This window comes from Jatropha curcas, chromosome 2, assembly GCF_041381405.1.
Source record: "Jatropha curcas cultivar XTBG-Jc1 chromosome 2, XTBG_Jcur_1.0, whole genome shotgun sequence".
Taxonomy (NCBI): Eukaryota; Viridiplantae; Streptophyta; class Magnoliopsida; order Malpighiales; family Euphorbiaceae; genus Jatropha; species Jatropha curcas.
This window is the reverse complement of record NC_143152.1, coordinates 2,776,762-2,803,048: the sequence shown is the minus strand read 5'-3', so window position 1 is coordinate 2,803,048 and position 26,287 is coordinate 2,776,762. Positions and strand designations below refer to the sequence as shown.

General features: G+C 32.1%; 3 protein-coding genes and 1 long non-coding RNA gene across 15 annotated transcripts in view; 2 read left to right on the top strand and 2 right to left on the bottom strand.

Moving 5' to 3' along the window:
• Positions 1-464: 464 nt before the first annotated feature.
• On the top strand, positions 465-2,224 carry LOC105645232 (Carbohydrate-binding X8 domain superfamily protein). The gene is made up of 4 exons (XM_012230776.4): positions 465-629; positions 998-1,032; positions 1,121-1,355; positions 1,641-2,224. The coding sequence occupies exons 1-4, from the start codon at positions 578-580 to the stop codon at positions 1,664-1,666; spliced, it is 348 nt and encodes a 115-aa protein (XP_012086166.1). The 5' UTR covers positions 465-577; the 3' UTR covers positions 1,667-2,224.
• Positions 1,740-18,252, bottom strand: LOC105645231 (insulin-degrading enzyme-like 1, peroxisomal). 2 transcript variants are annotated; one of them, XM_012230775.4, is made up of 26 exons: positions 17,946-18,252; positions 17,759-17,834; positions 16,048-16,115; positions 15,030-15,121; positions 14,830-14,903; positions 14,659-14,702; positions 13,556-13,607; positions 13,094-13,216; positions 12,901-13,013; positions 11,420-11,582; positions 10,534-10,626; positions 10,272-10,357; positions 9,777-9,863; positions 8,447-8,550; positions 7,210-7,312; positions 6,898-6,993; positions 6,630-6,819; positions 6,355-6,416; positions 5,022-5,126; positions 4,460-4,661; positions 4,154-4,362; positions 3,708-3,832; positions 3,573-3,624; positions 3,420-3,506; positions 2,409-2,531; positions 1,740-2,243 (listed from the first exon to the last, which is right to left on the bottom strand). In XM_012230775.4, exons 1-26 carry the CDS (start codon positions 18,060-18,062, stop codon positions 1,992-1,994), a joined length of 2,898 nt encoding a protein of 965 aa, XP_012086165.1. In that variant the 5' UTR covers positions 18,063-18,252; the 3' UTR covers positions 1,740-1,991. The 2 variants fall into 2 exon arrangements, with proteins under 2 accessions (XP_012086165.1, XP_089573816.1); XM_089717690.1 differs by lacking the exons at positions 12,901-13,013; positions 16,048-16,115; positions 17,759-17,834; positions 17,946-18,252 and having other exon boundaries at positions 15,030-15,096.
• Positions 17,725-18,344, top strand: LOC119370692 (uncharacterized). The gene is made up of 2 exons (XR_005178257.2): positions 17,725-17,852; positions 17,940-18,344. It is a non-coding gene; the product is annotated as an uncharacterized LOC119370692 (long non-coding RNA).
• A 1,848-nt stretch (positions 18,345-20,192) lies between these two features.
• The window catches only part of LOC105645233 (insulin-degrading enzyme-like 1, peroxisomal), a 29,025-nt gene continuing 22,930 nt past the window's right edge, over positions 20,193-26,287 (bottom strand). For 10 of the 11 annotated variants that reach the window (XM_089717679.1, XM_089717682.1, XM_089717683.1 and 7 more), the window contains 8 exons: positions 25,530-25,634; positions 24,981-25,182; positions 22,332-22,540; positions 21,900-22,024; positions 21,765-21,816; positions 21,608-21,694; positions 20,979-21,101; positions 20,193-20,669 (listed from right to left, as the gene is read on the bottom strand). In XM_089717679.1, the coding sequence (XP_089573805.1) occupies positions 20,439-20,669; positions 20,979-21,101; positions 21,608-21,694; positions 21,765-21,816; positions 21,900-22,024; positions 22,332-22,540; positions 24,981-25,182; positions 25,530-25,634 (1,134 nt within the window). In that variant the 3' untranslated portion in view covers positions 20,193-20,438. Of the gene's footprint in view, positions 20,670-20,972; positions 21,102-21,607; positions 21,695-21,764; positions 21,817-21,899; positions 22,025-22,331; positions 22,541-24,980; positions 25,183-25,529; positions 25,635-26,287 lie in introns of those variants that run through there. The other variant, XM_089717686.1, reaches the window with a different exon arrangement.

The following is a 26,287-nucleotide window of genomic DNA, read 5'->3' as shown; positions in this document are numbered from 1 at the left end:
TATATCTTTTCAAGTGACCATTTTTAATTTTTCAAGTTTTGAAAAGTCTATATAGAACATAAAACTGTATATACTAAACAACTTATAAATTATAAATAAATTAAAAATTAAAAATATAATATACAGTAAAAAAATAACCCGGACATCCACGTGGGAAATAATATAGAATTATAGATAAAATAAATAAATAACAAAAGAAAGTAACTTTACTTCTCTTCCACCCACTCCTTCCTATATTCAAGCAAAACGAATGAAATGTTTTCCCTCCTTTAATTTCTCTTTGGGTGTGCAAGAAGGAGAAAAAGTAACCAACTGCAGCCAAAACGCAAAAAACGACAAATTCACGAGTCCGTCTTTTGATTAGCCTTTTTCGTCCCAAAAAATTTCCACTCCGTAACGGCTCTGAAATAAATATAGCCGTTAGCAACTTACACTATCATTATCAGCAGCAAGGGGCATTATAAAGTCGCACCCACTTTTCATTTTCTTCTTGCAAAAACAGAACAGAACCCAGAAAAGATCAAAAAGCCATTGTTGCTTTCTTCAGAACAAGTACAGTTCGTTGGAAAAGAAAGCAATGGCCAAAGCAGCTCTCCTTGTTTTGCTCCTCTTCTTGTACTTAACTTCAGGTATGATTATCCCATCACTGTTCATGCTTTTTTGAACTTTCCCTTTTCTGTACGACGGTGCAAGTATCTTGAGTTTCTTTTGTTACTACGTGTCGTTTAAGTAATGCAAATTAAAACTACTTTAATAGATTATTTTAAGGGTGAATTTGAAACCCATTTTCCCAATTTTCTTACTTGGAGAACACAGAATTCTATTACAAAATCATCTCAATTCAATTTGTTCAGTTAATGTTGTTCTGGTTGAAACTCGAATGTTTATAACCTTATAGCATTAGATACAACTCCAATACTCACTAGACCTTGATTTTTAATTTCCCATATATAAATTGTTGCTTAAAGTTTTTTTTTTTTTATTATTATTTTTGCAGGTGAAAACTTGGGTATGGCTAGTTCTTCGGAACAGGTATAGTCAAATCAACTTTGTTTAATCATAATGATAATTTATAAAATCAACTTGTTTGATCAGTAGAAATTTGTGATTTGCGTTGCAGAAAACTTGGTGTGTGGCTAAACCATCATCAGACCAAGCAACACTACTGGCAAATATTAACTATGCATGCTCTCATGTGGATTGTAGAATTATGCAAAAGGGTTGTCCTTGCTCTACTCCAGATAATTTGATGAACCATGCCTCCATAGCCATGAACCTCTACTATCAATTCAAGGGAAGGAACATATGGAATTGTGATTTTAGGAATTCTGGTCTCATTGTCCTCACTAATCCGAGTAAGTTATATATATAAGATTAATTATCATATTTATGTTTAACTTGAATTGCAAAAAGGAAAAAAAAAAATCCTTTAGAAAAAATTGCAGTTTTTTCAGTTAGGATTGCAATTAACTTTCGAAATTTAGGATAAAATAATATATACTGGAAGGGCTCGGTTGTAACTATTAAGTTTTCAGAAAATAGTTGGATTTTTTTAGTTTTTACCTGATACTAAAATTTTTCTGAGTTCAGTCCTAATTATTTCTTATACATGTTTGTTTTTTTTTTCCTTTCATCTGTAGGTTATGGGGATTGCATCTATGCCTAATGCTTCTTGGTACAGAAAGAACTTTTGCTCCAAATAAATAAAATTATTAGAAGAATCCTCAACCATTCTGTAATTTCTGGAGAAACTGAGAAATACTTAAAGTCTATTTCGACATCCACAGTAGTACAGTAGTTTAAAACGATCAACTGATCAACAAGGAAAAGTTTTCCCGTAAAGTTCAGGTATCAATTTATGTTTTTGGACCCTTTTATTATAATAATATACCCAATTATTACACCCCAACGGAAATTTTTCTGGAATTCATGATTTTCCTATGTAGTTCATTTCTCTCAAGTCCTTCAATAGTTCAATGTGGTTGAATGGTTTACAACTTTGTCGGAACAAATCTTCCTTTGAATGAACTGTATAGAGGTTGTGATCTTCTGAAACTAAAAATATCGTCTATCTGAACCTTGTTGGAATGAGCTGGCTCACCTTCATCTGATGTGTTTTCAAGTGAATGTAGCTTCCCATATACACCTATGCTCAATGTCCTCTTGTTAGGTGCACCGATTCTTATGTATTCGTTGAAGAAATCTATAAAATCTTGTTTTGTGAGCTGCTTTAGTGCCATGACCTGTTTTCATGCCATTCATTACAATGTTATAATGGTTTTTATGAAAATACAAACAAGAAATTAATATATTTGCAACACACTGAATCTCAACTAGTTTGCGAGCAAGCTTAGATGATTTGGATATTTTGGGTCAAAATAAATATGAATTGAATGACATATTCATACCTCACATTCTCTGCGATCGAACTTGAGAGTTCCAACGGAAATCTCTTGGCAATAAAATGCAGATTCTTCCCATATATTCTTGTGCTTTTCAAGTTTCACATCGATCAAAGCCTTAATATTGCTCTGCATGACAGCCAGTTTATCAGTAGTTTTACAATGAGTAGCTGCAATGGGTAACCCTTTCAAAATTAAAATTGGGGATAATTCACTAGAAAGGTGCAGTTGCAATCATAATGCGTCAAAGCAAATTGGTGGTGATAACAAAGAGACAAAAATAATATGTCGTTTGCTAGTATTGGCCAATTGTTGTAGTAAAATCGATGGCCAAAACTCTGTTGAACAAGCCAGGTACCTATAAATATTTGCTCAACTACCAAATTAATGACAAAGCATACATTGCTAATCAGCTAGTAATAACTATATTCCCAAGCCATTAGACAATTGCTCCAAATGTTCATAGTTTACAAATTACAATTCTCAGAGACCAGATGAATTGTTAAAAGGAATACAGGCAATTCCTTAAGTGCTGGCCGCTGAACCTTGTACATATTAAGTGGGTTGATCTAGAGAAAAGTTAGGGCACTAAATGAGAGAAAGCTAAATTGTTAGATTGTATAACGGTTGTGATAACTTCAACAGTCTCTAAAAACTACTATTATTGCCAATTAAAATGAGCCATCACAAGGACATTTTAGAGTTTATTGAACCTCAAGAATAAAAATGACTATTGTCAAGCAAATGGTTGGTCCAGGTGGCAACTCCAGCTGGAGATCAAGTTTGTTTTGATAATGATGCTTACTTTGGTTTTATATCCCAACATACGACAACACAAACTAGTCCTAAATAATTTCTCCAGACATGATCGGGCTACATTGGACTTTGATAAACTCATGTTGTGATCATGTCAAGCAAACATGTCATGTCCAAAATTGCCATACTTATTTAGTTCACAATGAGGTTCAAATAAACACGCAGAGAAACATAGTTAATCTATTATGAAACTAATCTCACCTTGAATTCATCATCTGTCATTAGAAAAATTTTATTTTCGAACATCTTGAGGAATGCCTCAACCCTCAAATCAATATGTCCAGGACCCTGTCCAGTTTATCAACATCAAATTGAATATAACTGAAATCAACACAAAAAGAAGTTGTTCCATACCTGTACAGTAGATTGAATGATAAACTCAATTCCACGAATACCATAATCTTTCCTGCATAGTTTGGTAAGTTCAACTTTATTTGTAGGTATTGCAAGTGTGATGAAATGTTTTACGGTCAACAAATTTTTCCATACCTCTCTTTGAGAATAGTAATGTACCCAAGTTGTTCAACAGATCTTAGCTGGTGGAAGGCAGCTTGCTTTGCAATAAGAGTGAAAAGCTGAAGTTTTACATTCAGCATAAATTCATCTTGATGAACCTAGTAATCAATTAAATGGGTTCAGAAATTGAAACTGATCTCCACAAAAATAATTTCTTTTAATCCAATCGAGTAACTTGATTAACCTCATAGGAATAGATAACAGGTTTTATTATCAACAGACATTGACCTGTTAATTCCTTTAGTAGAGATACCAAACGAACTGTGAAGAACAATAGCAACAACAAAACCAACAAGTCTGCCTAACTCCACATACAAGTTATATAGGACATATTCTTTAATGAACAAAATGATTTCTAGTAAAGACAAAAGGGAAAAGTGATGGAACCAGAAAAGACTGGTATTAACAACTGTAGTTACCTGAATATAATGCACTAGAGCGGAATTCTCATTGCTTGGATTTAAGCCTTTAATAGGGTAGAAGTAACTTGTGCCCCTCTCAAGCTTGACAACCCTATTAGTCAAATACTGAGATGGGAATAAAGGTTGGCATATAGGGTTTTCACCCTTGAAGAAAACATCTTCAACATATTGAACAATTGACACTGCCTCACTGCATTCAATGTTGCCTGAAAATGAATGGCAATAATTTGATAAATCAATTAAAGACAGGAATCATAGACTGATCCTAGCATCACTATTAAGAAAGAATGAAGACTAGAAGACCTGCTATATAGCACTCCAAGAAGGCCCTTGACAACATCACGGGAGTAAATTTGGCTAGATCTTCAGCGTCAAGATGAGGAAGCGCTTCCAGTTTTTCCATCCAAGGCCATTTCTGCTCTGACAGTAGTAATGAGCAATAATATGTAGCATGGTGGTGGGGTTGTTGAAATTTTTTATTTTCGTACTCCTTCACTAACTTTTCCTGATAAAAAATATATGTTGTCAAAACAATTTATAAACTGTTCAAGAAGTGTATTCAAAATTTCACATCTTAGGCTCGATTTTAAAAAGGAAATCACCTTAGATCCTAGACAATCCAAGACAATAAAAAAAGATTGTGCCAAATCTAAATCAAAGGGGGGCAAAATGAATTTTGGATATTGCACTCTTTTTTTTGGCAAATTGAAATTTTAAAATAATATATCCATCAGTTGATGATGAAGAAGGCTTAAGACCCGAAACCAGTTTAATCAGAAGCATATTTATAGTATTATCAGAAGAAAATTCAGCAATTTTTGTGCAGAGGAAGATGAAACCATTTGAGAATATCCTAAATTATTACCTTAATCACAGCAAACCTTTCAAGATTCACATAAAATTTCGCAATTTTTCCAATGACAGCTTCCAACAAGGTCTTCAATTTGTCATTATAACCAGCAACAGTTACCTTTGAAGATGAAGGCAATTTAAAAGTAAGTTAAACTACATGAGTGGTGTTAATGCTGAGTGAAAGAAACAACAGCTGGAGAACTTTAGATCGCAAGATTTTCTAGAAGAAATTCAATGGAAGAAAAAAAATTGTGATATATGAGCTTGTATTTCTTGTTTTTTCTTGATATTTCAACATTATAAAGGAAAGAAAAATAGCTAAATACAACAAAAGTGAGAAGATCTTCCACCCCCAGCTAAGCAGGAAGAAGAATCATTATTATGATATGCACTCCAATGTTCGTGAATTTCATTATTAAATCTCTGTCTACCAATTGTTGGTATTTTTCCACTAACATAGCTCAAGGTGAAGCCTTATAGATTCTGTTGGACATGCTAAAGGGTGAAGGAACAAGTTGATAATTTATGCATACACTATGTTCATAAGCGTACGAGTAATGTGTGTCTGGACATAATTTCCTTAATTGAGTTATTTGATCAACAAATCTAATTTGCTTATTGTTGTTGCTTCTCTAATCTTTTTGCTTCAGTGATTGAAAGAAGTAACTACTTTGATATTCCCTCAGCATATAATGGGGGAATGGGGACTTCTCCATTACGTTGAAGAAATGAATAAATGAAACTGAAAACTGAAAAAGTTATTTAATTAGAGGAGGGGAAAACTAAAGAAAATTGGCTATGATACTTCAAGTAATGGGATAGAATGAATACTTAGTGATTAATCATCAAAAGCTATTAATTTTTACTGACTGTGATAAAGTTGAAGAAGCTAGGAGTGCTAAAAGAGATAAATCTTCATAGCACAGGTAGGTTGGATTTGTACAATGATGATACATATGAAAAGTAGAGAGATGAACTTGACTAACAGGTTTGAGAAGTGAAACTGAAAATTAAAATATCGAATTTGTTTTAGGTCTCAAGATAAATGGTAGGAAAAGGAATGATTCATTTCCTGTAAATTGTTTCATCATTGAAGTCCTTTTGTGAAAGTTACTTGCATAAAGATAATAAGAACTCTATAAAATCTCAGGCTACTCTATTTTAAATCATAAAATACAGAAAATTATCAGCTTCAGATCTTTATGGGCTGGTTTACTCCTGGAGAAACATAAATTTGTAGAGAAAAAAAGTAGCTTAATTTCTAGTGGTTATTAAGAAGGCATGCGATTTCTGTTTCATGGATACATGACAGACAACTACAAATCAACAAAGTTTAATAAACGTACCTGGAAACCACTTTCTGCCATGTTTATGTAATAATATAGACCAGCAACACGTGCAGAATAAGCTGAAATGAGTAGAACATTTTAACTAACAAGAAGAAAATTAAATACCACCACAGAAATATTAAAAGAAGGAAGCCAAAGTTGGGAAAGTAGAAGCAAATTCAATTACACTGACATTCTCCACAGCTCTTGTCAAATAGTAATTAGGAAGGTAAAGGAATAAGGCAATAAAAATGCAAGCTTTTTCTTCATTGAAGGAAATTTGATATACTTACCATATTCATTCAAGTAATCCTTCAACAACCGAGTAAAAATGATAGAGAGAACTTCAGACTCAGGAGAGCTCTTGGCATGCGGGCAATTGAAATCTATCTTGATATATGCCTTGGGTGTGGAGAATATTGTATCAGGCTTGTACCATAATGATGCAAGGCTTGACTTTCTCACTAAAGATGGGAATTTGGCCTGATTTAGAGGTCAATCACATTAGTGACAGATTTACAAAAATATCAAAAATCACATAATTAAACCATTCCGTCAAACCTTCTCTTGTGCATCTTTGAGTGATAAGTCACTAGGGATGAATAAATTAGGTTCTGGAAGATGTAGATTTTCATTAGGGGCAGATGATATCCATTCCTGCAATGCAACAAAAACTTTGTGAGCATTATCAAGTTTTTTTTTTTCCTTTTACAGAAAACTCTAATTTGAGACAAAGAACTACTTAATTCAATAAAAAGAATAAAATGAGAACAAATTAATGTGTGCATCCAGTCTCCTACCATTACTTCTGCACTTTGTTATCATCAAATTGAATTAATAATGATATCAAACAAATAAATGCCAAGAACATACCTGAACTGTGGAATCATTAATTTTTTCAATGCTGTATGCAGTTTTGTACCATGGCTCAACCATGTCAGTTTGTCCTTCAAACTTATTTGATTCCCAGAAGATTCTGCAGGACAGAGGGATTATTAGGAAAGATACAATGCCTCAAATTTACGAGCATGCAACTTGAAAATGGAATAGTTCATCAGGTCCTCAAGATACTCGAGTCAAGCCAATTTTAAGAATATAGGAACATCTGGGATATAATATTAGTATCTTTTTTAAATCAATGATCATCTTAATTCTTGCTTCTTCAAATACAGTAGCTATACAAAAAAATGCTAGTAAAATAAAAAAAACAAGCCATGAAGCACCCAGTAACAGAACAAAATTCCAACATGTTGCATAATCTCTCACCACAGAAACCAAAATTACAGTAATACAAAGACAAACCAAGTGAAAAAATGTCTTACTGCCAATGGCATAGGAAACTCTAAACCACCTTCACAATCAACTAGCATGAAACATTAGGTAAAGAAAAGAAATGAAAAAAAAATACTTAGGTAAAAAATACCAGTCAGAAAAAAGATGAGAAACATATTGCTCATAGATCAAGGTCCATAAGTTTGTTACCTTTTGGTTCTTTTGAAGTCTATAGCACCAATGCAATCACTAAAGCAGAGGATTGTTTAGGTTATGAGATATTATATTGTTCCATCTATCTTCTGAATGTTTAGTGAAACAATGATATCAGTAATTATTCTAGCATTATGTACAGACTAGGAAGTCATTTGTTATGACCCCTAGCCTAGCTAGGATTTTGGCGAGTGAGAAAGGAAGAGAAAGAGAGGGACAATAGAAGATAATAATTAGAGAGAAGAAAGAAAGAGAATCTTCAGAGAAAAATTGGTTGTTTCTTGTATTAATGGAAAATACTTCTCTTGTTTATGGACCAATTAATAAACTTCTAATACTATTAACTATCTTAATCACTTGGCTTAATTAATAGTCCCCGCTCATCATCCAACTTATTTATCCTATGCTCTTCATCTCATTGGTGTAGTCATGTCACCGTTCTTGGCTAGTTTTAAGCTTTAATCTCTCTGAATACAAGCCAAACAAACAGCAAACTCAGGAAAAAATGCAGTTTTTCATAAAGATAGATGCTAATAAAAAGGGAAGGGTTTAGAACAATGAATATGTAGAATTCTCATTCCCCGGTAGAAAAAGTTATAACTTTTAGGAGCACTGGTAAACATACCTGACATTATTTGGAGATAGTTGATCCAATACTGATTGGATTGTACTTGGGTTGAATTTAGAAGGAATAGAGGATTGCACTAGCCAATCTTTTGGAGGATATAACTGCAACTCGAAAAGGAAAAAAGTCAAAGCACAAGTATCATCAGCCTCTCGCAAGAAGAGAATGTATTAAGTTCTCTCTTTTTTTTCTATTACAAGCAGAAATCTACATATTCCTACATGCAAACAGATAGGCACACAGACACATGCAACATATGGACGTGGACATGCATGGGAGGAAAGGTCCCTTTACATGAGCTGTTATGATTTGTGATAACTTTTAATGAGAGCATGGTTTATTGATCAAACCATTGAATCAATAGTCTGTCTGCTAACAATTTATGTGCCACATTTTAAATCAAATGAATATCTATGATCATCTTAGGCATATAACTCATTTTCATTTAAACTCTTCTGCTGAAATTGTGTGTTAGGATAGATATGATCCAAAGGTAAGAAGTTTCCTCTGTGTCCATTAATCATGATTCAGCTAAGTCCTTGTGGTCTCATCAGGTATTAGGAGCTCCAAATTTTGAATTGTATAGAACAATATGCTATACAAAGGAATAATGAAGATAATTTTCAGTTAATTCATCTTATCTAACTACATATGTGATTATGATGGCTTATCTCCAATAAGGTAATTAAAAACTGGCATGGAATCCTCATCAATGAAATTGTTGTGGTGTAAGGAGTCCTAAACAAGCTCTTATAGTGGATACATGATATATAACTAGCTTAAGATAACAATTCAGAGGACTTTTTGTTTCTTCTCAATGATATGTGAGGGAGCTATATGTCCATACAAAATAACATTACTGCCCATCATGTTACTTCGTAATATCATGATCTTGAACACGAGGTGAATTGTAAAGCATCTCTTCTTTGTTATTTTTCTCTTTATTTAATGTAACAAGAGAAAGAAAGTATCACATACATTTACTAGATTTTAATATCTTTCGACTCTCTATGGATCAAGTCATTTCACAATATCAAAAAGTTATACAACCACAAAAGCTAAGATGAAATATGTGTAACTTATTCTTACTTTGCTACTCACAAAAGGCATATAATGAGGAAGCAAAATCTATGATTTCCTAGAAACAAGTTTATTGTGAATGTTTTTCCCTAATAGAGCAATATTTGTACAACATGTACCCCATTACAAAAATTCAAGTGACTTAGGAAAATAACAACCAAATGAACAAATGGAAAAAGTTCAGATAGTCTACTCTCAGAAAATGGAAAATTTTAGTATATGTATACGCATGCATGCTTATGAAATGTACCTTCATATTTGATGCGATTCTCATTGCATAATAGATTGGAGCATATTTGTCTTGATAATGGAATTTTGTCTCAGAAATTCTGGCAATCTTCATCAAAAGAAAAGAAAAAAAAACTATTCAAAATCTTATAGGTAGTAGAAAACATTTCTCACCAAATATGCAATAAAAATAACCATTCACAAAAGAAATACAAAATAAATTAATTTTAAAATTAGACCATAAATTTGAAAATAAACATTATTTTTGCATAGACAAACATAAAGATGTCATAATGAACTATCCAAAAAGTTGATCATATGTTCTCAATTAATTTAACCTTGCAAACTACCTCTAAAAATCTTAATGACAAAGCATAGATCATAAAAAACTAGATAATCAAGCTCTTTTCAGTACATATTAATTTAGTGAAAAGTAGTTGTTTCCATGTATTCAACAATGTTAGGTAGTAGTAGTCTTTAGGTAAATATAAATATGTGATGCACACCATTCTTTTACCTCATCGAATATCCATTTGCAGATACCAGATTGTTGTAAGAGTTGAATATATTTGACTAGTAGCCCTACGATCTCTCCCATATGTTCTGCATAAAGCAAGAATTAATTTTGGTCCAAAAAAATACAAACTCCAGCAATATTCAAAAGTAAAGGATTCTGCCCAACAAAAAAAGCTACGAGAAAGCCTTGTAAATTTTAATATAAATACTTTTATGTCATCGACATGTTAAACGAAACTAAGGGAAAACATGAACAAACTAACCTTGACCATTATCTGTAAGATCAATTGTTACTGTAAAGAAAGAGAACTCTTGATTCCATTCCTCTTCACTTGCAAACAACCTTGTAGCCCATCCTACAACATTTTTTTTGGGTAATATTTTGTCAGAAGAAAAAAAAAACTAAAATCAACAAAGTTATTACAAAGATCTTCCTTTTTAATGTTTATTAACGAGTTAAGAGGTCGATTATCTATCTATCCAAAATCTTTGTTCTTGTTATTTCTAAGCATCCTTTATTCATTGCAAGGAAATTCTTACATAAAAAAGAAAATGATCCAATATTGGAAAAAGGGTTAAACGATATTTATTAATGTGGCTACCCATCTTATGTCATGAATTAAATGTTCTTGTTATCATTATATAAATAGAAGACTAGAGAAGTTTTGCATAGCCCATACTTAAAATTTGTCAATCAAGACATTTTGAAATGTGGAAGGTCTTGCTTATAATCGTACAAGGCACAATGAAGTTTGGATATATGCATAGATAATCATATCAAAACATGAAAGCATTATTGTTTATCTTTAAACTAAAGTGTAAAATTCAATTCTAGATGGATCCACATGTAGATAACAAAACAAAGCTGCAATTTCGAAGGCAAAATAATATTGGTTATTATTTCTTATCTCATTTTCTTAGAATTACTATGTATAAATTAATAGGACAATTATATGCAAGGCTCTAATAACATAGACAAACTTTTGGAAAAGTAAATGAAGCTCCTTGAGAACGTATAAAAGAAAGTCTGACCATATGAACATCCAAAGAAATCTAAAATCATAACAAACTCAATCAAAAAGGATATGCAGATGGCACGTGTCAAAAAAATTTACTAGTCTAAAGCATGCAAAGAATGAGTCGACGCACCTAATGTTTTCAAGACATAAAACAAAGATCCTTCTCCTTCATGGCCAATAAGGTAATTCAGATAATTGCAAGGCCCTTCCTTGTAGTGAAGAATGCTTGGAGTTATAGGCCATACAATTCTCAATTTGTGACCTTTTTCTATTGGGACAGATTTGACAAGTATCTGAAATAAATGCAATACTGAATGAATGAATGTATAGAAAATAGTCATATAAAGTCACGACGTCTTTCAACATATGCATTTTTTTCTTTATGAGCAGAATTACCCAAATTAAACTGCAGGATCTCACAATTTCTTTTGCGTTAAAAATTCATTTTATTATTATAAGTTTATATTATATCTTAGCTTAATTCTATTTCTCATAAATTTTTAAAATTTTAGTTATTAAAAATTCCTCTAACTGAGGAAAACAAATCAAAAGAGTTAGTATGAAGTAATAATAATTCAACAACTCTAAAATATTTTCATTTATTATTGATGATTCAAGCACAGTAGTGATACGGCTAATGTTTTGGACTGGGGTAGAGTCATTTCAGATATTCAATGGCGTCAAGTTCAAATGGGAATTGGTAATCTTTCTTGGATTTAAAGGCAAGCAAACATGGCTGCTCATAGCTTAGCTAGAGAAGCATGTAATCAAGCTGACTTTCACATTTGGGATAGTATTCCTTTGTGTATTGAGAGTGCTATTCTCTCAGATGCTATTATTGATTAATAAATTATCCCTTTTCATGTCAAAAAAAAAAAAATGCTAATGACAATTAATAATTTAGTAATTAAAAATAAATAATGCTAAATGAATTAGATAAATTCTAAGACATACTATTAGAAAGATTACAATCATATTCACAAGATTGGTCAGTGATAAACGTATATTTTAGTTTAGATATATTTATATTTGAGTCACTTCTATAAAATTAAAATGAAAAATTCATATTAACCACATTTCTTTCAACTAGATAAAACACAAAATTTGAGATCTATAACTAATTTATTAAAAGATTGTATGAGAAAAAAAAAAAAAAAAATACTCATGGGATAATTGTAGTAATTTTCAAAAAGGCGTTTGATACAAAATTGTCAAAAAATTAAATATGTAATCAAAAGTTCAAATTTATAATTTATTCTTATATAAATATTTCTAATTTACTTGATACTATTCAATTAATTTCTCTTGCTTTTGATGTTAAAAATATTTTTTAGATTTTTAAAAATTTATTTGTTAACTAATATTCACAGTTTATACAATTCGAGAAGAATTTTCCATGTTACATAAACATTAACGTGGGCCAACAATTTGAAACAGTATTGAAGGTAGACAGTTGAAACTTGAAACTACAACAAGTTGAATAATCACGGGTAAGATAGTCAAAATACTATTCCGATGAATAGTGAAAGTGGCATGCATTTTCCTATATATATAATATAATTTTATAATGTGTACTTGCAGTTTTTTAAAACATGCCAATGCTAGGCATACCTGCAAGTGCTCAGACATGCATGGATGACCAGAAAAAAAAATACAGCTTCTATTATTGCTTTGAATTTCTTGAAATTTGTCCTCCACAGCGATTTGAATAGCATCAAGGCTTTCTGAAAATCTCCAAAGGAATCATGCATATTTATGAACATAATTAATGAGGCCATTATATTATGCACAATGATATGCTAACCTTTCGTGTATACCACCAAATGCATAAGGCTGGCAGAATAATTTTCCTTGTAGAATTTAAGAAGCTCATGTCTTGTATCCAGCCCTTTTGCTTTTGGTTGAACTTCCAAAGTCTCCCAGTTCCCTGTTCATTGAACAAAATAGATCTCAGACTTATATTCTTTTTTTTTTTTTTTCCTTTTTTTTTTCTGGTCACCAAAGCAAGGTTTTCCAAACCAAAGAAAATATAAACATGAAGCCATAAGTATGTTCCGAGATCATAAGGCGCTATTAACTAATAAAAGGACAACGTTTTCCCCATAAGCTGAAACTATTGTTTGGGTGAAAGGAAAGTGAAGAAAGAATTTGGCAATAATATTTAATAAATTGATATCCAAAACCTAAAGTAACCGCAAACGATGCATAAATGACAGGCGGCTTATAAAAAGTTCTTGAAAACTAAATACACATGTGATTCGCTTACCTGTACTGAATTTATGATATGGGTGGTTATGATCACTGAGATGTTTCTGAAGCTGTACATGATTAAACAGTTTCAAGGAAAAAAATAAGTACATTAGTCACATAATTGACATGAGCAAACATACTGATCACCGACGAACAGACCGGAGTATATATCGATTTTCTAAAGGTTTATGACCTATAATTGTTTGAGCATTTATGTACTATTTTAACACCACAATATGCCTATGTAACGTGTATAATGCAAGTTTTTGCCATCTGATTAAACACCTCATTCTAATAATGATCAAAGCGTTGGACTACCTCCTGCTACAATGCTCAAGTGATGAATAATTTTGAGATTGTCTACCTATAAGGTGATTTCAGACATATCATGCAAATGATTGGTTCTATGATTTAATATAAGAAGCATTAACAGTATCATGAACATGTACTTCTAAAAACCTGACCTCATTTTACCCTTCATTAAATTCCTAACCACATTCCACGCATTGTCAACGAATATAATTGAAAACATAAAACCTAAGCCACAAGAAAGCCTTTTGCTACAGATATAATAGTAATAAAGAAATTGCATAAGAAAGCCTCTGCTCATAAACGGAATAGAGTATTGAAGAAGTAACAAGAATCTTCACATCCAAAATAGAAAATTTTTTTATCAAAACTCATTCCTCCAATAAAAATTCTGTTTTCCCTTTTCATCTCATTCCTCTTTTATTAGATTTCATAAAATGAGCATAAATAAGTTGAGAGATTGATAAAGAAACGTTCACATCCATAAGAAGTTGGAGGCAGCAGCTTTGAGGATGAGTCATGACCAAAGATCTAGTGGACCGAAGTGGTTAAGGAAAAATTTATTACTGTAATAAGAACTTAATTCTAGAGATATATAAATCAAGGAAAATAATCCACCCAAAAAAAAAAAAAAAAAGTCTAGGAATAGGATTTAGTTTCAGAATTCAAGTAATCCTCTTTGCCACATCCTTATATCCATTTCATCTATCCTTAAAACAGTTGTATTATAGGAGAATCGGGACATCCCAAAATCCTACAAAGTATAAAATGGCCATAGTTCAGAAGGCAAGGAAAGTAGCTGACACAGACCTGGTGCATTCTCCAGCCATCAGACAATAAATTTTTCTGATTCTCTATATATGACAGAGAGAGAGTAATTATCAGTAGTAACTTCATTGAAAAGGACAAAAAAAAAAAAAAAAAAAAAAGAAAAACGAAGAGTACTGATAAAGGAGTTGAGGGCTCAGCCAAACAGCTTACCAGAATCAACAGCTTTGATTTCCCTCATGGTTGCGTCAGCTGATAACAATGGTCTGATAAAGAACTGTGCAAACCTGAATCGTAATCAGAGGCAAAGCCCAATATCCATAAAGTTTAAGGTTAATACTGAACTGCTGTAGCAAACTAGCTGCTAGCAGAAAAAGAAAATACATCATTCTTTATTTTTTTTAATGAATTACCTGTCCAAAGCCTCTTCAAAATTGTCAGCATTAACATCAAAGATATAGTTGGTATGATCAGAAGTCGTATAAGCATTGCACCGCCCTCCATGCTATTACATTGTAAGAAGATAGAGCAAAGACAATAGAGTTTAGATATTATGAGTAATAAGTAGCAATATTACATTGCCAGCTTGTTCCTATCAAGAACAAAGACTGGCTATTTACACTGAAATTAGATTAGAAGGATCCTGAAACAAAGTAGCTCAAACTGTCTATTGCACTATTTACAATCTCTCCTTCAAATTAAACACTTCTTTCATACAGAATGTCCAACAAAAACAAATAACATGAGCAAACATCATCTGAAAAACAAATGTTGATGAGATGTGTGTGTTTTAGAGAGAGAGAGAGAGAGAGAGAGGAAGGATTTTAGACAACTAAAGAAAATTTATAGCTCCTTATCTCTAAGTAAATACCGTTTATAGTTCATTTGCTATCTGCATTCAGGGATTACAAGTGACGTCTAGAAGTACATTTTTCAGGAATAAAGCAGCCAACTAAAAAATTTGGAGCTAGTAGGTGGAAACTGGAAAGGTTCATACAATGCTATTCAAGGCATTCCTTTTTTCTTATGCAGGATTCTTACTCTCAACATCTGTCTCATGTGAGTCATGTCAAGACCAAACAGAAACCAGAGCATTCAAAAGTCTGACTTATACATTATTAGTTCATATTTTGTAGGTTCCGCACCATCCAGGATTGTGGCCTCCTAATTGCCATTATCCTTGTTGTTAAATTGCCTTTAGTTAATTCATACCATTTTAGCCTATCTTTATTGAATCCCCCTCATTTATAGCAATTGACATTTTACTGAAATGCCCAAATAGCATACTTAAGAGAGCTCGACCTACTTTATAACATGCAATGAAAAAAATGTCATATCACGCCAGCTGATATTCAATATTCAAATTATAAGCACAATTGCAACTAGACAATGCATATATCAAAATCCTTATTAAAAAAAATTAATGTATACCTCAGTTATGTACTTCGAATAACTATCCTCCAATGGATATTTTTCACTAGCATAAAACAACATATGTTCTGCAAAAAAATTATTAAATTAGAAAATCAAAAGACAAGCGCAAATACATAGCAATATATGCTAAATAACAACTAATTTTAAGTAAAACTTATAATAGAATTTTTCTGGGTTATTACCAACTGTGGTTCACTTAGTTAAGGTTCGGTTCACATAATATATTAGATTAGGAATGAATAAGTATTTTCACTTGTGCGTGGAGTTTATTTTCCAGAAATTTATGGATGATGAAAAATATAGAATGATGTAAATCGCCTCCCAAATTTTACCATGTGCAATAAAAGATTAATAATTTTTGTTTTTCTTAACTTTTTTTTTTCTATTATCATCATTAAATTTATTTTATTGTTTGTATCTATTTAATATTGCAAATATAACTTTAAAGCAAACTACTAAACCTAATTAACCTTAAAAATTTTTAAGACTAATAAAATTATACTACCAAAATTTCTTTAATTTTGATTGCTCATTGGAAAAAAAATTCCCACAGCATTATTAAATATTCTTCATTTAATAAGACTATTTTTGCACAACAATTATACTTTCATAGTTTCATTTTACCGAAAAATAAAAAGAAGTAAATAGTTAAGCATTTTTAAGTATATTATGATTATTATTTAATATTTAAATTTATTATAACATACTAATATGAATATATACATACAAGTAATGCACGTGCTAAATGCATAGGTGTTGTTATTATTAAGGAAAAAATACAATATTGTTAGGGACTCTAATCGATCAGACCTCAACGAAAATTCTATCACTTTGATTTTTTTTTTTTTTTTTAAAGCGTGTTCGGTAATGGCATTTAGAGTAGCATTTAGTATTTTGAACTAGTCAAAACACTATTTCTCTACATGATTGTGTTCGTAAATTGATATATAAAGTAACTTTCAGATGTCTATAGAGTGTTTTCTAAAATCCATTGATATATAAAATAGCTTTCAGAGGTCTATAAAATGTTTTCTAAAATCTTATCTTAGCTAACATTTAGTGTAATTAATATAAAATCCTTCTCTTATCGTATTGCATATTTTATTATCTTTATGTTTGGCTTATTTATATTTAATAGTAAAAGAAAAAAAAATTTTATTGATATATTTGTATTTAAACCCCAATAAATATTAAAAATAAAAAATGTTTATCCCTTAAATATAAAAAATTTCCCATTTTATTTATAAAATAGTGAATTTTTCAATTTTTACTCTCTTACATTTTAAAAATCTAGATATAGGGAAATCATTTTTATAATGAATTTAATTGAAAATTCTAAGAGAATATTTTCATATCATTTTAAATTTATTGTCAATCAAAACATCTATTAAATCAACTAGTATCATTGAATAGACCCTAAATCTACATATTCACTTGACAGTGGACACTCTGTTTTAAGATGACCCGAAGTGGATAGACCAAACCACACCAAAAAGGGCATCAATAATGACGCTGACCCAAACCAATTGACCGATTTGACCCAAACCAATTGACCCATTTGACCCAAACCGAGAAAGTGCCAAGTCCAGCCAATGCATGGGTAAACGTAACAGTTGGCCATGTGATCGAAATAGAAACAAAATAAAATAAAATATAAGCTATGGCTATGGCTATTCAGAGTTGAACAAGAAAGTGAAAATTCAAGTACCGAGAAAATGGGCAAGTCCTTCAAGTCCAACAGGATCGCTGAAGTAACCAACGCCAACATCCATTGAAGCAGAACACTGAACAAAATTTAACCGGTAAGAGAAAGAAACGATTTCTGTTAAGAAAAAAAAAAAAAAACGAAGTCGATTGATTAAATTGAATTTGGAAACTCAAAAATGCAGCAGTACCTTATCGGTATCGGGATCGCTAATGAGGAGAACCTCAAGCGAGTTTTTAAGGACGATCCGCCGATACTCTCTCTTATCATTACGCGGCTTCACTATCTCCACTTCCTCCACCGCCATTTCAGCTGTTGCTTTGCAGAGAGGGAAACGCGGGACGGGAAATTAATAAGAGTAAGTAAACGCGAGTCTTTGCTCTCTGATCTTAGATTATGGTGATTTATAAAAGTATCAGGCAGCATTGTGGAAGTCAATCGGAGACTAAGAACAACGACGTTGACTAGGAGGAACTGGACAAAGGGAAGATGACTCGACTGGTTTGTTTACATGTTTGTAATTAAAATAATGATTTTGTGATTTTTGAATTTTTTTTTGAAGAAGATTTTATAAATTTAGTTAATAGTACGTAATTATCTATATCTTTATATTCGAAAATTCAAAAAAAATTAAATTTTATATAAAATAAACAAAAGGTAAGAACTAGTATATAAAATAAAGGAAATTATTTAAACAATAATTCAAGTGTTCTAATATTAAAAAAATATGAACAAGGTGAAATGTAAATTTCCACTAAAAAGGCTTCCCTTTTAGAGTTTGACGTGTCATGAGCATAATTAATTTTAATTTAATGGATTGAGGACACCTATAATATAATATAAAAAATATAAAAGAATAAATACACGAATTGTATAATTTTATTTGAATTAATTTAAATAATTAATTTTTTCGTGAAAATTATTTAATATGTCTAATTTTATAAACTACAATATTTAACAGATCAATATAAAAATTAAAAATACTATAAATTCATAAAAATTTACATAAGCTTATATTTATAGATGAGAGGGACGTTTACCTACTTAGAGAGGGAGTATTTAAAATTTTCTTAAATCAAATGGAGTTCATCATGTAAGAGGGGTAAGATATTCTTTGTATCAATATAGCATATACTCCTGCACATTATTACATTTGAATAATAATAATAATAATAATACTGGCTTTTCATTGGTTAATTAGGTTCATTGACCTTTGACATCCAATTTGGTTCATTGGCCGTCTGATTGGTTTATTAAGATTATTGACAGATATAGAAATATTCATTTCAATAGAGGAAAAAGATTTGTTTGAAGGGAGTTTTTAATTACCAGAATTTAATCATTTTATGAAAAATAGATTTTTAGAAAGCAATTATAAAAATATTGAATTATCATGTGTTTGGATGATAATAATTTTCTAAAATATATTTGAATTATCATATGTTTGGATAAAAATATAATTTTCTAAAATGAAACTGTAAAATGAAAAAAATAAAGTGCTTGGTACTTGTGTTTGATAGTCCAATTCTTGCGTTTGGAGTAGTGTAATTTTGACCATTCGAAATAACATGTTTTTTTTTTTTTTTTTTTTTTTTTTTTGAGAGTAGGTAATAACATTACTAAAATGTCATATTTAACTAAATATTTTATGACTAGAAATTAACGTTATTATATATTTTAAACTATCTGATTTTTTTTATTAGAAATCAATTTTCCCCACCTTCAAGATGGAAAAGTAGATATAGGAATCACATATTCATTAATTGAATTCTTTTTTGAAATGTTGAATTTTTATACCACAAAATATACTCTTTTCGTACCAAAAAAAAAAAATCTTTCCTTTTTGGTTTGTCACAAAATATACTTCACTTTACTTTTTTTCATTGTAATTGATCATTAAATTGTCTACTATATCCTTATTAAATTACTTTATTTTCAATAATCCTCATTAATTATTAATTATTATTTCAGTACTCATGTGTTATTTAAAATGAGCATAGTAAAAAAATTATATGAATAAAATTATCCTTTAATCATATTTTTTAATCTATATGAATAGAAAATGAACTATTTTTTTTAGTCGAATGTAGTATTACTTTTCCAAATAGCTTAGATTTTGACAATCAAACGTCCTCCAAATTCAAAATTAGATTTTTATTCTATTACAAAAGTAAAAAATAATTTTAATGATTTTAGAGCATGACGTGGCAAATTCAAACTCCAATTATAGCCAAATTAACAAAAACAAATGTCTTGATATTATTAAAATTATCTCGACATTTAAAAAAAAAAAAAAAATTTCTCTCCTCAACATCCTTCTCATCGGCCACAAGACTCTTGAGACTATTAAGATTGCTTATTCGGAGTTTAAAATGTTCAATAAATATAATTTTATAACTCAGAAATATTTAACAGTCAAATTAAAAAGATAAGAGGATTCTTCTAATAAAATTGAAGTGTCAAAATTTATGCATTTGGCTCCCATGTTGTAATAAAGTATACACTTATAACTTATTACACCCCAAAGAAAATCCTTCAAAGGAATTCATAATTTTCCTACGTAGTTCATTTCACTTGAATTCGTGAAATAGTTCAATGTTGCAATAATTTATATTCTTAAAATAGAATAGTTTGCAGTTAAACAAATAAGGTATACCCTTACAAATTCGTTGGACCAAATAAATTATCTTGTGAATGAACTGTAAAGAGGTTGTGATCTTCTGAAACTAAAAATATCATCTATTTGAACCTTGTTGGATTGAGATGGCTCACCTTCTTCTGAAGTGTTTTCGAGTGAATGTAGCTTCCCATAAACACCAATGCTCAACGTCCTCTTGTTAGGTGCACCGATTCTTATGTACTCGTTGAAGAAATCTATAAATTCTTGTTTTGTGAGCTGCTTTAGTGCCATGACCTGTTTTCATGTCATTCATTAGAATGTTATAACGGTTTTTATGAAAATACAAACAACAAATTAATATATTTGCAAGAAAAATTGACCATTTTGAAGCAGTAGGAGCAGACCTAAAATGACATAGAGGACACTAGTTCGAAAGGACTTGAGTGACACATGATGTTTTTTCTAAATATATAAACATAAAACAGGTAGAATAAAGGAAATGGATCGATAATCGACACACTGAATCTCAACTAGTTTGCGAGCAAGCTTAGCTGATTTGGATAATTTATGTCAAAATAAATATGAAATGAATGATATTCATACCTCGCATTCTCTGCGATCGAACTTGAGAGTCCCAACAGTAATCTCTCGGCAATAAAATGCAGATTCTTCCCATATATTCTTGTGCTTTTCAAGCTTCACTTCAATCAAAGCCTTAATATTGCTCTGCACAACAGCGAGTTTATCAGTAGTTTTACAATGAGTAGCTGGAATGCATAACCCTTTCAAAATTAAATTTGCGGATAATTCTGTAGTTTATCAGTATGTATAATGCTAAATTTTATACATACCAAGTAGTTGTTCTCAGAAAATAGTAGGAGACTAAATGAGGGAACCCTAAATGATAAACTGTATAACAGTTGTGATAATGACGGCAGTCTCTAAAACTAATATTAGTACATGCATGGCAGCAACTTGCCAATTCAAATGGCCTTTACGAGGACATCTTAGAGTAGAGTTGAACCCCATTAATAGAAAAAGACTATTGTGACACTTGTCCTAGTATAATTTCCCTAAACATGTTCCGACAATATTTGGACTTGATAAATTCATGTTGTGATAATTTCAAGCAACTATGTCATGTATAAAATTGCCATATTTGTGTAGTTCACGATAAAGATCAAATAAGCATGAAGAGAAACATAGTTAACCTCTTATGAAACTAATCTCACCTTGAATTCATCATCAGTCATCTCATAAATTTTATTTTCAAATATCCTGAGGAATGCCTCAATCCTCAAATCAATATGTCCAGGACCCTGCCAGTTTATCATGATTAAATAGAATACAACTGAAATTAACACAAAAAGAAAAAAAAAAGTTCAATACCTGTACTGTGGATTGAATGATAAACTCTATTCCTCGAATGCCAAAATCTTTCCTGCACAGTTAGATAAGTTCAACTATATTTGTAGGCATTCCAAGTGGATGAAATGGTTTTAGGGTCAACAAGTTTTTGCGTACCTCTCTCTGAGAGTAGTAATGTACCCCAGTTGCTCAACTGTTCTCAGCTGGTGGAAGGCAGCTTGCTTTGCAATAAGAGTGAAAAGCTGAAGTTTTACATTCAGCGTAAATTCATCTTGATGAACCTAGATAATCAAATTAAATGGATTCAGAAGTTGAATAAGATCTCCACAAAAGTAAGTTCTTTTAGTCCAATCAAATGACTTCATAAACATAATAGCAATAAATGACTGTTCTTGTTTTCCATAGATGTTGACCCATGAATTCCTTTAATAGAGATACTGAACAAAATGTGAAGAATAATGGCACCAACAAAATCGACAAGTCTGCCCAACTCCATATTACAAGTTGTATAGAACAAATGGTTTTTAGCAGGGACAAAAAGACAAACCAATTGAACCAGAAAAGACTGTTGTTAACAAATGTAGTTACCTGAATATAATGCACTAGAGCAGAGTTCTCATTGCTTGGATTTAAGCCTTTGACACGGTAGAAGTAACTTGTGCCCCTTTCAAGCTTGACAACCCTATTAGTCAAATGCTGAGATGGGAATAAAGGATGGCATATAGGTTTTTCATCCTTGAACAGAGCATCTTCAACATATTGAATAATAGACACTGCCTCACTGCATTCAATGTTTCCTGAAAATGAATAACAATGTTAAGGATTAGTTGTAAATAGAACTCTATTAGGAGTTGTAAATAGAACTCTATTAGGAGTTAGATTCTTAATAGGTTTATAGTATCTTGTATGTGTATATATATGTGTCCCTATTGATGAATCAAATACAGAAAAATATTTTCCCACATTAAATCTACATGGTATCAGAGCCTTTGGCTCGTTAAACCTTTTTTTTTCCCGTTTGCGTTGAAATTCCAGCGGCTGTCCGTCTCGGTGACAGTTCTAGGGTCACCGTTTTGTCTCACCACCTACCTCAGAAGGTTCCCCAGCTGCCGATCGGCGTTCCCTCCAAATCCGGTCACCGGATTCCCTGCGCGTGGGCCCCACGCGCCGCTTTTGTGTTTCTGCTACAGTACCACGCGCCGGCGCGTGGCGGCGCGTCCGGCTATTTCCGGTGATCGGAAATAGTTCTCTGGCTTCGTTTCAACTTCAGCAATCTATTCAGGTGGTTGTTTTTCCGATCCGGCGAAGTTTTGGTAGGGGCGTTCTCAGTTTTTGTCAATTTGGCGTTTTCAGGTTACTGTTTGTTCCTGTTTGCTTTTGAAAGGCTATTTTTTTTTGGTATCTCTTTCTGGGTTGCTGGTAGGGTGTTTAGTTTTTGTTAATAATGGATCCTCCAACTACAGATTCCTAATTAGTTTATGATTTGGTGTGCAGCAATGAAAGAGGAGATGGCTGCCTTAGATACTAATGGTACTTGGGATCTTGTGCCTCTCCCGGCAGGTAAGAAAGCTATTGGTTGTAAGTGGGTTTTCACCGTTAAAGTGAATCCTGATGGGACTGTTGCTCGTCTCAAGGCTCGATTAGTTGCAAAGGGTTATTCTCAGATCTATGGCCTTGATTATTCTGATACTTTTTCTCCTGTTGCCAAATTGTCTTCTGTTCGTTTATTTATTTCATTAGCAGCTACTTTTGACTGGCCTTTACATCAGCTGGACGTTAAGAATGCCTTTCTTCATGGGGATCTTCAGGAGGAAGTTTACATAGAGCAACCACCAGGCTTTGTTGCTCAGGGGGAGTCGGGTAAAGTGTGTAAACTTCGAAAATCTCTTTATGGCCTAAAACAGAGTCCTCGAGCTTGGTTTGGTAGATTTTGCAATGTGGTACATCAATTTGACATGCAGAAGAGTACTTCTGATCATTCTGTATTTTTCAGAAGTACTAAGACTGGTTTGATTCTACTTGTGGTTTATGTTGATGACATTGTTATTACAGGGAGTGATTCAGCCGGCATTACATCACTCAAATCATTTCTCCAGACCCAGTTCCAGACAAAAGACTTAGGCTTGTTGAAGTATTTTTTGGGTATTGAAGTATCTAGGTGTAAGAGAGGCATCTTCTTATCTCAAAGGAAGTATGTCCTTGACTTACTGAAGGAAACTGGAAAGTTGGGTGCCAAGCCATGCAGTGCTCCAATGACTCCAAATATGCAACTTTCAATTGGTAGTGAGCTATTTGATGATCCTGAGATGTATAGAAGGTTAGTGGGCAAATTGAATTATCTTACCGTAACACGTCCAGATATTGCTTACTCTGTGAGCGTCTTGAGCCAGTTTATGTCTTCTCCTACTGTTACCCATTGGGAAGCTTTGGGACAGATTTTGTGCTACTTGAAAGGTAATCCAGGTCGTGGCCTGCTTTACAGTAATCATAGGCATTTGAACATTGAATGTTTTTCAGATGCGGATTGGGCAGGTTCGAAGGTTGATAGAAGATCAACTTCAGGATATTGTGTCTTTGTAGGTGGAAACTTGATATCATGGAGGAGCAAGAAACAAAATGTAGTCTCACGATCGAGTGCTGAATCAGAATATCGAGCTATGGCACAATCTGCTTGTGAATTAATTTGGATTCGTCAGTTGTTAGAGGAAATTGGCTTCAAGTCATCCTTGCCAGCAAAGTTATGGTGTGATAATCAAGCTGCTCTTCACATTGCATCAAATCCAGTATTCCATGAACGAACAAAACATATCGAGATTGATTGTCATTTCATTCGTGAAAAGATACAACAGGGTGTTATCTCTACAGGACACGTTAAAACGAGTGAACAGTTAGGGGATATCTTTACAAAAGCTCTAAACGGACCCCGGGTTGACTATCTTTGTAACAAGTTAGGCATGATTAATATCTATGCTCCAACTTGAGGGGGAGTGTTAAGGATTAGTTGTAAATAGAACTCTATTAGGAGTTGTAAATAGAACTCTATTAGGAGTTAGATTCTTAATAGGTTTATAGTATCTTGTATGTGTATATATATGTGTCCCTATTGATGAATCAAATACAGAAAAATATTTTCCCACATTAAATCTACAAACAATAAATGGATAATAAATTAAAAACAAGAATCATAGGGTGGCCCTATTCTCACTATATTGAGAAAGTAATGAAGACTTAAAAGACCTGCTATATAGCACTCTAGGAAGGCCCTTGACAACATCATGGGAGTAAATTTTGCAAGATCTTCAGCTTCAAGATGACGAAGTGCTTCCAGTTTTTCCGTCCAAGGCCATTTCTGCTCCAACAGCAGTAATGAGGAATAATGTGTAGCTTGCTCGTTGGGTTGTTCAAACTTGAGATTTTCATAATTCTTTATTAACTTTTCCTGTTTAAAAATTTATAGTTTGTCAATAACAATATTATACACTGCTCAAGGTTTTTATTCAAAATTTCACATCTTAGGCAGGATTTTGAGAGAAAGGAAATCACCTTAGATCCTAGACAATTCAAGATAATAATATAACATTACACCAAGATCTAAATCAGAGGGTGAAAAAACAATTTTGGTTATTGCACTCTTATTTATTTTTGGATAAACTGAAATTTTAAAATTCTGTATCAATTTATTGGAGGAAGAAGGCCTAAGACCCAATACCAGTTGAAGCAGAAGAAACTTCAGCAATTTTTCCATACAGAAAGCTGAAATCACTTGAAAATATTCCAAATTATTACCTTGATCACAGCAAACCTCTCAGGATTCACATAAAATTTGGCAATTTTTCCAATGACAGCATCCAGCAAGGTCCTCAATTTGTGATTATAACCAGCAACAGTTACCTTTGAAGATGAAGGCAATTTAAAAGTAAGTTAAACTACACAAGTGATTTTCCAACTGACTGAAAGAAACAATCGTCAGAGAATTGTTAGATCACATGATTTTCTTTACAGAAGAAATTCAATGGAAGAGAAAAGCTTATCATTTTATCAGCATGTATTTCCATTCTTTTTCTTAGATACTTAACATTCTGAAGGAAAGAAAAATAGCTAAAATCTACAGAAATAAGAAGAGATACTAAGCAGGAAATGAATCATTTTTATCCTAAGCATATGAGCAATAGCTCATGACTGGTATATGGATCTCTCTATGTAATGATCGGCCTTCTAGAAGCTTTGCCAGAAGTAACTAGTTGCTTTGTTTAACCATTGTCAACCAATTCATCAGCCTATAGTTGGTATTTGTCTACTAAATAGCTCATTCTAAAGCCCATTAGTCAAATTCTGTTTAACATGCTAAAAGGACAAGAAACAAATTGATAACTTACGCATACGTGATGTCTAGGAGCTTATGAGTGATGGATCTCTTAGATAAAATTGCCTTAATTCATTTAATTGATCTATGAATCTAATTTTCTTCTCATTGTTGCTTCTCTAATCTTTTTGCTCCACTGATTGAAAGAAATAAGTATTTTGATCTTCCCTAAGGCCAATGT